At 34.8% G+C, this 14574-nt stretch overlaps 2 protein-coding genes across 19 annotated transcripts in view; one reads left to right on the top strand and one right to left on the bottom strand.

Moving 5' to 3' along the window:
• Positions 1–14574, bottom strand: part of SCP2 (sterol carrier protein 2) — a 981293-nt gene that overhangs the window by 604539 nt on the left and 362180 nt on the right. The window lies entirely within an intron of this gene.
• TUT4 (terminal uridylyl transferase 4) overlaps positions 1–14574 on the top strand; it is a 135960-nt gene that overhangs the window by 58134 nt on the left and 63252 nt on the right. For all 18 annotated transcript variants that reach the window (XM_069591736.1, XM_069591797.1, XM_069591787.1 and 15 more), the window contains exons 6-9: positions 7726–7903; positions 9494–9582; positions 10707–10758; positions 12950–13019. In XM_069591736.1, coding sequence (XP_069447837.1) covers positions 7726–7903; positions 9494–9582; positions 10707–10758; positions 12950–13019 — 389 coding nt within the window. The remainder of the gene's footprint in view (positions 1–7725; positions 7904–9493; positions 9583–10706; positions 10759–12949; positions 13020–14574) is intronic.

Genomic DNA, 14574 nt, shown 5'->3' with positions numbered 1-14574 from the left:
GGAATCCCAGTGTACATTATGTTTTTTTAAGTTTATTTATTTATTTGGCTGTGCCAGATCTTAGTTGAGTCACACGGGATCTTTGATCTTTGTTGTGGCTTGTGGCATCTTGGTTGCAATGTGAGATCTAGTTCCCTGACCAGGGATTGAACCTGGTCCCCTGCATTGGAAGTACGAAGTCTTAGCCACTGGACCACCTGGAAAGTGCCCCACGTTCTTTCCAATATTCTTTTCCATTATGGTATATCCCAGGACATTGAATATAGTTCCTTGTGCTATAAGCAGGATCTTGTTGTTAATCCATGCTATATGTATAATAGTTTGAATATCTGTTAATCCCAAGCCTCCCAGTCCATCTCTCCCCACTACTTTTGGCAAACACAGATCTGTTTTCTATGTCTGATTCTGTTTCTGTTTCAAAAGTAAGTTTGTTTGTGTCATATTTTGGATTCCACATATAAGTGATGTTACATGATATTTGTCTTTCTCTTTCTGACCAGCTTCACTTAGTATAATAAAAGATGCTTACTCCTTGGAAGAAAAGTTATGACCAACATAGATAGCATATTCAAAAGCAGAGACATTACTTTGCTGACTAAGGTCCGTCTAGTCAAGGCTATGGTTTTTCCAGTAGTCATGTATGGATGTGAGAGTTGGACTGTGAAGAAGGCTGAGCACCGAAGAATTGATGCTTTTGAACTGTGGTGTTAGAGAAGACTCTTGAGAGTCCCTTGGACTGCAAGGAGATCCAACCAGTCCATTCTGAAGGAGATCAGCCCTGGGATTTCTTTGGAAGGAATGATGCTAAAGCTGAAAGTCCAGGACTTTGGCCACCTCATGCGAGCAGTTGACTCATTGGAAAAGACTTTGATGCTGGGAGGGATTGGGGGCAGGAGGAGAGGGGACGACAGAGGATGAGATGGCTGGATGGCATCACTGACTCGATGGACGTGAGTCTTAGTGAACTCCGGGAGTTGGTGATGGACAGGGAGGCCTGGCGTGCTGTGATCCATGGGGTCGCAAGGAATCGGACATGACTGAGCGACTGGACTGAACTGAAGTTCATCTGTGTTGCTGCAGATGGCATTATTTTATTCTTTTTTATGACTGAGTAGTATTCCTTGTATATGTGTACCATGTTTTTATCCTGTTGATGGACATTTAGTTTGTTTCTGTGTCTTGGCCACTGTGAGTGGTGCTGCTATGTACATAGGAGAGCATGTATTTTTTCAAATTAGAGTTCCCTCCAGATATATTCCAGGTGTGGGATTGCTGGTTCATATGGTTCTGTTTGTAGTTTTTTAAGGAAACTCCATACTGTTCTCCATACTGGTTGTACCAGTTTACATTCCCACCAACAATGTAGGAGGGTTCTCTTTTCTCCACAGTGTCTCCAGCATTTTTATTTGTACACTTTTTAACGATGGCCATTCTGACTGATGTGAGGTGGTACCTGGCAGGTTTGAGTCACATTTCTCTAATAATTAGTGATGTTGAACATCTTTTCATAGGCCTGTTGGCCATCTGTATGTCTGCTTTGGAGAAGGATCGATTTAGGTCTGCCTGTTTTTTGATGGATCTAACAGAGTCAGAAGAGGTGGCAAAAATACACAGAACTATACATAAAAGGTCTTAAGGACTGGTGTGGTATGGATGCTCACTTGGAGCCAGACATCCTTGAGTGTGAAGTCAAGTGGGCCTTAGGAAGCATTACTACAAACGAAGCTAGTGGAGGTGATGGAATTCCAGCTGAACTATTTCAGATCCTAAAAGATGATACTGTTATAGTTCTGCACTCAATATGCCAGCAAATTTGGAAAACTCAGCAGTGGCCACAGTACTGGAAAAGGTGAATTTTCATCCCAGTTCCAAAGAGGGCAGTGCTAAAGAATGTTCAGACTACCAGACAGTTGTGCTCATTTCTTGTACTAGTAAGGTTATGCTCAAAATCGTTCAAGCTAGGCTTCTGCAGTACTTGAATTGAGAATATCTAGATGTACAAGTTGGATTTAGAAAAGGCAGAGGAACCAGAGGTCAAATTGCCAACAGTCATTGGATAATAGAGAAAGTAAGGGAATTCCAGAAAAAAAAATGTGCTTCATTGTGCTAAATCCTATGACTGTGTGGATCACAACAGACTTTGGAAAATTCTTAAAGAGATGAGAATACCAGACCATCTTACCTGTCTCCTGAGAAAGCTGTATGTGGGTCAAGAAGCAACAGTTAGAACCTTATATAGAACAAATGACTGGTTCAAAATTGGGAAAGGAGTATGACAAAGCTGTATATTGTTACCCTGTTTATTTAACTTATATGCAGAGTACATCATGTAAAATGCTGAGCTGGATGAGTTACAAGGTGGAATCAACATTTCCAGGAGAAATAGCAACAATCTCAGATATGCAGATGATACTCTGCATATCTCATGCCAGAAAATGAAGATGAATTGAAGAGCCTCTTGATGAGGGTGAAGAAGAGTGAAAAAGCTGGCTTAAAACTCAACATTAAAAAAACTAAGATCATGACTTCCGTTGCCATCACTTCAGGGCAAATAGAAGGGGGAAATGTGGAAACAGTGACAGATTTTCTCTTCTTGGGCTCCAAAATCACTGTGGATGGTAATGGCAGCCATGAAATTAGAAGATGCTTGCTTTTTGGAAGGAAAGCTATGACAATCCTAGACAGTATATTGAAAGCGAACAGATCACTTTCCTGACAAAGGTCCATATAATCAAAGCTGTGGTCTTTCCAGTAGTCATGTACGGATGTGTGAGTTGTACCATAAGGAAGCCTGAGTGCTGAAGAATTGATGCTTTCAGACTGTGGTGCTGGAGAAGACTCTTGAGTGTCCCTTGGACAACAAGGAATTCAAACCAGTCAATCCTAAGGGGAATCAGCCCTGAATACTCATTGGATGGACTGATGCTGAAGCTCTAAGACTTTAGCCACCTGATGGGAAGAGCTAGCTAACTCATTGGAAAAGACCCTGATGCTGGGAAAGATTGAAGGCAGGAGAATGGGATGACAGAGGATGAGATGGTTGGATGGCATCACCAACTGGATGGACATGAACTTGGGTGAACTCTGAGAGATGGTGAAGGACAGGGAAGCCTAGCGTGCTGCAGTCCATTGATTCACAAAGAATCAGATGTGAGTTAGTGACTGAACGACAACAACAAAAATCCTGCTTTCCTAGTACCATGTTTTGATAAGACAGTTCTTCACATTGAATGTTCTTAATATTTTTATTAAAAATAATTTGACCTTATATATGAACATCTACTTCTGGGCCCTCATTTTATTGGCCTCTGTGTCTGTCTTTATGCCAATGCAATACTCTTTTGGTTACTGTGACTTTGCACTAAGTTTTGAAATCAGGAAATTTGAGTCCCCAAAGTTTGTTGCTCTTTTTCAAGATTGTTTTGGCTGTTTGGGGTCTCTTGAGGGGCCATGTGAATTTTAGGATTTTTTTTTCTTTTTCTACAAAAAAGTTGTTGGGATTTTGATAGGGATTGAATTGGATATGTAGATTGCTTTGGATACTACTGACATCTTAACAATATTGAGTCTGCCATTCCAGAACATGGAATGCTCAGTTGCTTAGTTGTGTCTGACTCTTTGTGATGCTATGGACTGTGTAGCCTGTCAGCTTTCTCTGTCCAAGAGTTTCTCCCAGCATGGAGTATCTTTTTTTTTTTTTTTAATTCATGTCTTCTTTAATTTCTTTAAGCAGCATTTTGTCTTTTTCAGTGCATACCTCTTTCATCTTCTTGGTTAAATTCATTCTTAAGTCTTTTATTCTCTTTGATGCTGTTTTGGATGGAATTATTTTCTTCTGTTTCAAATTGTTTATTGTTAGTATATAGAAATGCACCTGATTTTTAAAATACTTTTATTTATTTTTATTTTTGACTGAGCTCAGTCTTCGTTGCTGTGCAGAATTTTCTCTAGTTGTGGTGAGTGGGAACTACTCTGGCTGTGGTGAGCAGGCTTCTTATTGTGGTGGCTTCTTTTGTTGTGGTACACGACTCTAGGTGTGCAGGCTTCAGTAATTGCAGCATATGGGCTCAGTAATCATGGCTCCCAGGCTCTAGAGCACAGACTCAGTAATTGTGGTGCATGGGCTTAGTTGCTCCACAGCATGTGGGATCTTCCCCGATTAGGGACTGAACCCATGTCTCCTGCACTGGCAGGCAGATTCTTTACTGCTCTGCCACCAGGGAAGCCTAGAAAGGCACCTGAGTTTTGAGTGTTGGTTTGTATCCTGCTGAATTTGCTCAGTAGTTCTGATGTCTGTTTTTAGACTTTTAAGGGTTTTCTATATACTCAGTTCAGTCACTCAGTCGTGTCCGACTCTTTGCGACCCCATGAATCTGTATACTAGATTATGTTTATCTGTGATTAGGGATAATTTTATTTATTCTTTTTTAATGTGAATGCCTTTTATTTCTTTTTCTTGCCTAATTCCTTTGGCTAGAAGTGTTGAATAGAAGTGGTGAAATGGTCATTCTTTACTGGTTCCTAATCTCAGAGGAAAAATTTCAGTTTTTCACTATCAGATATGATGTTAGCTATAGGTTTTTCATACATGGTCTTATATAGCAGTAGTTTCATTTTGTTCCTAGTTTTTTTAGTGTTTTTACCACAGAGGGGTGTTGTATTTTGTCAAATGGTTTTTCTGCACCAGTTGAAGTTCTTTGTCCTTTCTCCCCTTTCATGCTGTTAAGATGATATATTACATCTTGATTGTTTTATGTTGAACCATTCTTGTGTTCTAGGAATAAATCACATTTGGTCATGGTGTATAATCCTTTTAATATTCTGTGAATTCAGTTTGCTAGTATTTAGTTGAGAATTTATTGAAAGTTTTTAAATAGAAGAATAACTGGTATGTGCTATGCTTAGTTGCTCAGTCATGTCTGACTGTTTGCAACCCCATGGACTGTAGCCCGCCAGGCTTCTCTGTCCAAGGGGATTCTCCAGGCAAGAATACTGGAGTGGGTTGCCATGCCTTCCTCCAGGAGATCTTCCCAACTCAGGTACCGAACTGAGGTCTCCACATTACAGCCTGATTCTTCATTGTCTGAGCCACAAGGGAAGCCCAGAAACACTGGATTGGGTATCCTGTTCCTTCTCTAGTGGAACTTCCCCACCCAGGAATCGAACCAGAATCTCCATTGCAGGCGGACTCTTTACCAGTTGAGCTACCCAGGAAGCCCAATAACTGGTATAGATACAGGGAATTGGATGAAGAGTCAGAGATTAGAAATGGGAGAATGATTAGGAGATTTTTGCCTCCTGGGCAAATTTTCCAAACCTAAACTAGTTCTTTCCATTATTTACCTCACCTCAGTAGAAGGCACCGCCATTTGTCCTGTTCTTAGCATAAGCACGTTTTGAGTCATCTTTGGTTCATCTCTTTCTTTCATACCCCACATTCAAACAATTAGTAAATTCTATTGAATATGCCTTCAAAATATTGTATATTTCACATTTAGTCATTTGTCACATATCTCTACTTTTTGTGCTATAATCTGAGCTACCACCATCTGTCACCTGAACTGATTTCAAGTTATTCCACTCCTCCCCCCCGACAATCTTCTTCATGTAGCAGCCAGAATTTTCTTTTAAAATATATCATGTTATTTCCTACTTATAGCCTATCAGTGGCTTCCCAACTTAAAATTCTAAACCCTTATCAGATTTTACAAGGTTGTACAATATTTGGCTTCTACTTAACTTTTCAACTTCATCACATTTCATAGTCATCTCTTTGTTACTCAGCTTCAGACATTAGACTTTTTTTTTTACCTCTGAGTCCTTGCATTTACTATTTCCTATGTCTTGGAAAATACAGGGAATTGGATGAAGAGTCATAGATTAGAAATGGGAGAATAATGTGGAGATTTTTACCTCTTGGTAAAAAGTTTTTACCTCTTGGGCAAGTCTTGAATGCTCTCCCCCCAGAAATTTAAATGTATCTTTTCTTCACTTCTATCAAGTCTCTTTACCTGTTTAGAGTGATTTTGTCTACTCGATTCTATAGTAGCACCCTCTTCTCATCAGTCTGTAGCCTCTTACTCTGTTTCTTCTTAATAACACTACCTGACACTATAATATTTATTTATTTATACGTTATCTGTTTTCTCTAATTAGAATGTATGTTACAGAAGGGCAGGGATTTAATTGATCATATTTATGATAGGATATATATCATGTTGATATGAGGATGATCAATGATATGAGGATATAAATGACAGTATTTGATGGAACAGTATCCTGAAGGAGGTAGAATAGGCTTATTAATAGCATAGAGGAGTGTGTTCATTGATCGTCTTTTATCTATTTTCAATCTAGAAATACTTCTGTGTATATAAAGATAGTTTTGTTACATGTTAATTTTATATCATTTTTTTCACCAAGTATGTTGGATAAATCCTGGAAAAAAAAGTCCTGAAAACTGATATATCTGTTTATCTAACTTGTATTTAGTTTATAGTTAAGATTGTAAAAATGATCACAGAAACTTGTAAAAACAAAATTGTCTTACTTTCTATGTTTAACTATTCTGTCCCATAGGTAAACTTTATATAGGTTAAAACTGATTATGATAACAATAAAATTAGGAATAGACCAAAGTCTTTGTTTAGCCATATTGAGTGTGGGAGGAGGAAAGAACAAATTTACTTTTGATTATTCTTTTGGGAGCTCCTTATCTCAGAAAAATAAGAGATTGTTTCTGACTGAAATGTGATAATAGAAAATGCTTTTATTATAATATTAAATAAAAAACGTAATAGATGCAGGACACGTGGGTTCAGTCCCTGGCTGGGAAGATCCCTTGGAGTAGGAAATGGCAACCTGCTCCAGTATTCTTGCCTGAAAAATTCCTTGGACAGAGAAGCCTGGTGGGCTACAGTCCATGGGGTTGCAAAGAGTCAGACATGATCGTGTGCTCTGTGCCGCGCGTGCGTGTGCGCACACACACACGATCTTCAGTTATGTTAAAAAAAAATGAACAGAATAGTATGGGAGCTAGTGGATGATTTTCTTCTTTTCCTGTAATTTATGTAGCTTTTGCAGTTACCCTGTATTTTTTAAAATCAGTATTAATTAATTTTAAAAACTTACTGTGCATATGTAATATAGCCCCCATTTAGCTCCTTGTTTTAAATTGGCTTTCAAACTTAGCAGAATAAAGATTTTTTAAAAAAAACCATTTTGCCTAGTTTTGTATAAAATAACAGGGAAATCTTTTTTAATGGGAGGTAGTATATAAAATATATGATGATAGTGTTTAGAATGTTTTCCTGCAGTGATTTAATCTGATACTGTACATGCCAGTCAGACACAGTCAAGACCTTCTGCTACGCCTAAGACAGTCTCTTTTAGCTACAACAGAATGATCAGCTAAATGTTGTACTTATGGAATCTTGGCTTGTAGCATTTCATAATTTATGCAGACAGTAAAGTAAAACAAGTTTTATTTTTCAAATGTTTAATAACAGCTCCCCCCATAGCATCTCTCATGCTTTCAATCCTGTTTCACAAAGGCAGGGATCTCTGTCTCTTTTGTTCAGTTTCATTTCCTAGATGTCGTAAATCTGGCAATAGAAGATGAATATTGATGATGAATATGTTGAGTATGTCCTGCTCTCCTAAATATGAGGACATTAAAATAGAAGTCTCTTTTTGTATTGTTGTTATTAAACATTACACTAACAGGAAAAACAGGAAGAAAGTGAGCTTCGTTCTCTGCCGCCTCCTTCCCCTGCCCACTTGGCTGCTTTAAGTGTTGCAGTTATTGAATTAGCAAAAGAACAAGGAATAACAGATGATGACCTCAAAGTCCGTCAGGAAATTGTGGAGGAAATGTCAAAGGTTATAACAACATTTTTACCAGGTACAACTTCATTTTATACTTAATTTTAAAAATGATACAACTCTTCCTGTTGCTTCCTCTTAAACTGAATGTTTTTCTTTCAATTTTTTTCCCTTCTTTTTTTTCTACTTAAAAGTAGATGAATTTCATTATTTTATAAGTGAACTTTTTGGCGGGAAATAGTTCAGAAGAAGAAAAGGAAAAATTATAGTATGGTATAGTTTTTGTAATAAGAAAAAAAGATTTTTAAAGTGTCAGATATACTTTAAAATAATTGCTTAGTGATTGAATATTGCATTTTATATTAAATTTTCATTGTCATTGACTTCTGAATGGACATTTTAATCATATTTATTTCAGTTGTATGTATTCATGCTACTCACTAAATAAAATTTTTTTTGCTTGATTGTGGGGAAAATTAATTTAAGGATGTTGGAGGCAAAATTTGCACTTTTATTTCTTTTTTTGACTCTTGATCTTTCTTTACAGAAAGCTTAAGTTTTGAGTTCAAGGGGGAATTGGGTTGTTTATTATAGACGTTTATGTATAGATTATTTGCTTAGCCCTTATTTTTTTCCATTAATACTGAATTTAAATAAATGAAAATGTATATAAAATATGATTGTTTCTTACCACCAAAGGGATTTTGGACAGTTAATAGATTATAGTTTTATATGAAGCCATTGTGATATTTATAAGAAAGAATATAAATTGAAATTGAAAAATGTTTACTTCTCTATTAATTTCTAATAACTAATAATAAAAATAGGGTAGTTTTATATCTAAAACACATTGGTGTTAATTTAAATTACATATAGAAATGATACACTATTATTATAAAAAAGAATGAAATATTTAGGATTTTAATGACTTAGATGACTTTTAGACATTTTGTGAACATGAAAAGTAGAGTTTTATATGTATAACTGAGTATAAACTTATACTTTCTAACATACTAAATATGCCCATCAGTCCTAATCATGTTATTTTTCAACTTGTCCTCAGAGTTTTCCAACTCTGTTCGTAATATTTGCCTTATTATGATTTTTGAAATAACATGTTTGTTAGTTTGCAAAAAGATGTAGGTGGCATGTTACCGTTAACTTTATTTTGTTGTATGAACTCTTGAAAACTATAGTTTTTTGGTTTTAGGTCTGCAATATCAATTGAGTTGGCTTCACTTTGTGTTTTTAAGAGCATTGGCTGAATGTCTGTGATTCCTTCCCCATTTAAAGTGCTATTGCACGTGTAAATAGAAACATCTAAAAATGTAGTTTGTGACAGTACCCATAGCTAGGTTAGTACATTCTTTACTGTTACATATTAAATGTGAAACATACTTCTGGTCATTCCTAAATGAATTGTTACTAAAATTTTGTCTAAACACTGAATTTGTATGAGTTATTTCTCTCTTCCTGAACCCTATAAATGAGAAACATTTTTATTCTTTTGTAGATCAGTTAAGAAAGGATATTATTGTTTTAAAATTTTTGTATTAGAATTGGAAGACACAGAATTAAAATATATGCAATTTTCCTACCACTGTTTATTTTTAAAAGTTCTCATATTTGCATGCTGTTTCATACTTTGATATTTTTCCTTCATTTCCAGAGTGTTCACTTAGGTTGTATGGCTCATCTCTGACTAAGTTTGCTCTGAAAAGTAGTGATGTTAATATAGATATAAAATTTCCTCCCAAGGTGAGTAATTAGAAAAGAACCTTTCCTGTGTTATTCTTACTTAGTAGTTAGTGTTTTTTATTATCTTTTTAGAGAAGATACAGGGGAGTGTAAAACTCTGGCTTGTAGAATGTTACCATGATGATTTAACAGTGCTTTTGGAAAGTACTTTTTAGGTGTTAGGCATAGATAGTATTAAAGAAAAATGAGACAGAAAATAAAAAGGAAGAAGAGGATGGCATAAAAAAAAAAAGAAAGGAAAAATGCTTGTGTTTGACTGTGTTGAACAGTTATTGCTTATGATAAGCAGCATAAAAAGAGGAAAGAATTTTGAAATCATACCTCTGTTGTTCAAATCTTGGCTGCACAGGAGCAAGTTGCTTGACCTTCTTGAGCTTCAGTTCTTAATTTCCAAGACAGGAATAATAACTTTTATATTAAATAAGGTGGTATATACCATATATTTTTGTATAGTACCTGGTACATTATGGGTACTTTTAATAAGTAGTGGCTAGAGCCATTAGCAGAATACCAGTGTTGTTTAGCATTGCTAACATTGCTTATTTACTGATACACCAAACATTTAAAATAATTAGTTGACATTTTTTGTGTTTTGAATTTTTTGAAATTAAGTTTATGCTCAAGGAGGTTTGATTTGGGTGAAAGTTTTTTGATGTTTGATTTCTAGTCTGAATCAGCTGTTAACGTTTTTTTAAATAGCAGCAAAGAACACATTTAAGGTAACTATTTGACATGGTTGTTATTTAAAGTAGTATTTTAATCTGAAGCCTTTTAGCCATGCTGCCAGTTGTCAATATCCTTTAAATTTCTTATCTCAACAACTTCTGTTTAGAAATCATATGGTAATTTCTTTTTCATTTGTTTTGATATGAAATTGCAGACTTTTGTCACTCTAAGAACTCATTAATTCTAGGACTGTTGCTAGAATAATAGCAGTACATGATTTATTAGATTCTACTTTCATGACTAAGATCTCTTAATATAAAAGTAAAACAGTATTCTGTTTTCATTATTTTAAAATGCAAAGCATTATTTTATTACTTATGTTTAATGAATGATCTCTAAAGTTTTGCAACTTGAAGTTTAAAATTAGTATATTGGTTTAATTTGAAACCTTTTTTTAGATGAATCATCCAGATCTTCTGATACAAGTGCTTGGAATTTTAAAAAAAAGTGGTGAGTTTTACAAGTTGCTTTCCTAAAGAAAGTTCTGTAAAGATGTGTGCATTGTGCTGTTTATGTATGGCTATTCAAGTTAAACTAAAACTGCTAGCATGTTTGAGTCATTGATTAAATTCAGATATATCCATATACATACATGTATTTAATAGGTTACTAGAATATTTACATGTTGGTTAGATAAAAAGCATCATATTTAAAATCGACATATTATAAACTATTGCCTTTTGGGTAATTTTAAAATTTTACCTTTGAATATTACGGACAATTCTTGTATAGGAGGAGACAGAAAACCTACAGTCATTAGATTGTTGATGAAGGAAGATTTAGGGAGAGACTTGGGGAAAAATAGTGTATGCATTGAGTAAATATGTTTTTTTCCCTGCTTAAACAATATTACCCATTTATAGTACATCAACCAAATTATACCTAATAAGTTTTTCATATATGGCCCTTCTGTCTGGATTGATTTTTATGTAAAAATGACATTCATATAGGTAAAAATACTTTTTGAATAAAAATTGTAAAAATTATATCTTTTTCAAAGTAAATCCCAGATCATGTAGTACAGTCTGCAGTACTATTCTCTTGGTTTTATTTGCTGCTTTTCTTGTTATAAAGTAAATGCTTAAGAACTTAGAATATGAAGCCAGACTTTCCAGACTCAAGTTTTAGTTATACCACTTACAGGTTGTGTGTCCTTTGACAAATTACTGAAGTGTTAATGCTTCAGTTTTCTCATCTGTAAAATGGCAATAATTTAGTATCTTTTTGATAAAAAGGTTGTTTATGAGGATGAAATGGGTTAAGCCATAGCTTAGAAAAGTACCCAGTATACAATAACTTCTTAAATTTCTGCTGCTGTCATTGTTATTATTATTACTATTATCATCCTAAATTTTATGAATCAAAATTACCTGTCAAAAATATTTGCATTTTGGCTTAGCAGAGATAGCTTATTGACTTTAGCCATACCTTCTTATTGGCTCTAGTGTCAGTTCTAAACTTCTTTTCCTCTCTCTCTCTGCCCTGTCAGCTCTCCATTATTTATCAGCTTTTGGCCATTTTTCAGGGAAATTTTTAAGGAATTATTTTGGTTCAGTTTAACCTGTGAAGGGATTTTAATATCATTTTCTTTTGTAATAAATAGCTAACTCTCATTGTGTAAAAGCTCTAAAGCATATTACTGATAAAAGCTTTTACCTTTTTAGACTCACTGCAATTCACTGTCAACCTGGCAAAAATATTTAAAATACATATTTCCACTGAAATACATGGATAGTACATCTTAAGTCACATAGCATAGGTTTTCAAGATTTAGTCTGATTGATGGATTATTCCCTCCATTATATGCCCTCTGTGTTCTTTCAGGACCTACCTCTATCCTGTTATCTACAGGATTTATTTGCAAATTCTTGATCGAGCTCTTTGTATTTATTCATTGTTATATCCACCATGCATAATACAATTCCTGATATATGGCTCTTCAGCACATTTGTTTTGAATAAATTAATTTCAACAAGTACTACTAAGAGATTTTCTTTAAACTTCAAATGAGATAATGTTAATCCATCTATTTTTGTTTAGATTAGATATTTTATGGTGTGGAGCCTACCTTGGAGATGTAGAGAAAGACTTCAGAGTGGAAGTGTGCTTCACCTGTTAGTCCTTCCTTAGGAGCTTTGATTGGGCAGACTCTCCATATATTAACAGCAAATGAGGCCAATAGAGTTAGCCTTTTACTGCCATGGATAATTTAAAAGAACTATATTGTCAAAGCGTTGTAGGTTCTCATTTCGTGACTCCTGTGGAAGTAGCCTTCAGAAGTAAGTGATGTCCTCCTCTGTTTACTATATGAAGGTTTAACAACTTTGACTAGATTGTATACATACTTAGAAATATTCAAACTTTTAAGGATGTTAAAACCTTTCTTCTTAAGGTAATTACAATGTTCTGATAGTACTTGGAACTCTGCCTATCTGTGGTTTGTGATAATACAGCAGATGACATCAAGAGAGAGAAGAGATTCTATTGGGTTGATGCTCAATACAAGAACATCCATCATCTTATGGATTATCCACAGAAGCACTGAGAGTGCTTAGAAGGAAACTATTACATGTTTACCATAGAGTAAACATCTGACAGTTGTTGACATTAGCTTACCTGTTTTATTTTTTTTCCTTATTAGTATTATATGTAGATGTGGAATCTGATTTTCACGCTAAAGTTCCTGTTGTGGTGTGCAAAGATCGGAAAAGGTTGGTAACAGTGAAGAGAAAATAAAGATTTTTTTTTTTTTGAAATAACAGCAACCAGGTATGCAGTGAGTATTTCTAAGACAGAACATTTTTGTTTTAGATTTCTCCTTGGATTAACTTGATTAAGCTAGTTTCTATTTATTAAAAATAGCAAGCCTGCTACAAGCTTTTGAACAAGAAATGGAGTTACCAGAGAGTTAGAAATAAAACGTTCTAATGCAAAACTTTCATTTTTTTATTCACCCAACAATATTGAGCACTTATTGTATGTTAGATACTGCTTTGCTTTCAAACTTTTGCTTTCTTACTTTTATTTCAAAGTAAGAAATAGTCTTTCTTCTCAAGGAGCTCACTATTAGAATTTAGTTTTTAGTTCACTGAAATTGAGGTGTCATTGGAGATGACTTTCTGTTCAGATATTTATAGGACTGAGGCAGCAACATACTTTTGATAAAGGAAACTACAATAATCCTACTTGAGACCAATGTGGGAGAGATGGAAACAGTATAGAAATAATAAAGTGTTCTTTTATTGATTATTTATCATTATTTCTTGTATTTTAAGATTACTATGCTTATTCAAAGCTAGAAGGCTCTATGAAGATCTAGTTCAACTTCCTTATTTTCTAAATTTGAAAATTGAGACCTTAGCGTGAGTGATTTATCCAAATTCAAATTATTTAGGGGAAAGTTAGAATAGAAGTATTAACAATTTCTAGTGATTTTTCTACCACATTGTGTTAAATTGCCTTTGTGGCAACCTCAGTCATATTCTCCCTGCCACCAAAATGTTTCTGCTATAATTTTGTTTAAGGTATCTCTTACTTTCACTTAAATATAAGCATACTTGTGGATTAATAGATAAATTCTTTCTAATCTCTAATCTGGAAATAGCCTAACAATAAAATCTTAAAAGTTGGATAGTAAAAATTAGATTTAAGAAGTATAGCTAGTTCAGTATTTCATATTTTGTTTTTATTATGTGCAAAGCAAAAAGAATAGACTAGGAAGATATGTTGCATTGTTTAACATTGATGTGATCAGTGTCTTTCACCTCATATAAATAAAATTTTGATTAATCATAATGTAGCTTTTGAGATTAATTTTTCATGATCTTAAGTACTAATTACTTAAGATTATTTTTTTATGAAGTATAAATGAACAGATAAAACATCTTTAATTTATATGGAACTCTAGTGGAGAAGGCAATGGCACCCCACTCCAGTACTCTTGCCTGGAAAATCCCATGGACAGAGGAGCCTGGTGGGCTACAGTCCATGAGGTCTCTGAAAGTTGGGTACGACTGAGCGACTTCACTTTCACTTTTCACTTTCATGCATTGGAGAAGGAAATGGCAACCCACTCCAGTGTTCTTGCCTGGAGAATCCCAGGGATGGTGGAGCCTGGTGGGCTGCTGTCTATGGGGTCGCACAGAGTCGGACACGACCGAAGCGACTTAGAGGCAGCAGCAGCAGCAGTGATGGAAATGATACATAGTTTTCAGTTAGCTGTAAGTTTATTAAAATATTTGTTTTTTATTATGACTTCTTAGGTGT

Source organism: Ovis canadensis, chromosome 1, assembly GCF_042477335.2.
Source record: "Ovis canadensis isolate MfBH-ARS-UI-01 breed Bighorn chromosome 1, ARS-UI_OviCan_v2, whole genome shotgun sequence".
In the NCBI taxonomy this organism is placed as follows: Eukaryota; Metazoa; Chordata; class Mammalia; order Artiodactyla; family Bovidae; genus Ovis; species Ovis canadensis.
Note: the sequence above shows the minus strand (reverse complement) of the source record. Positions and strands in the feature narration are given on the sequence as shown.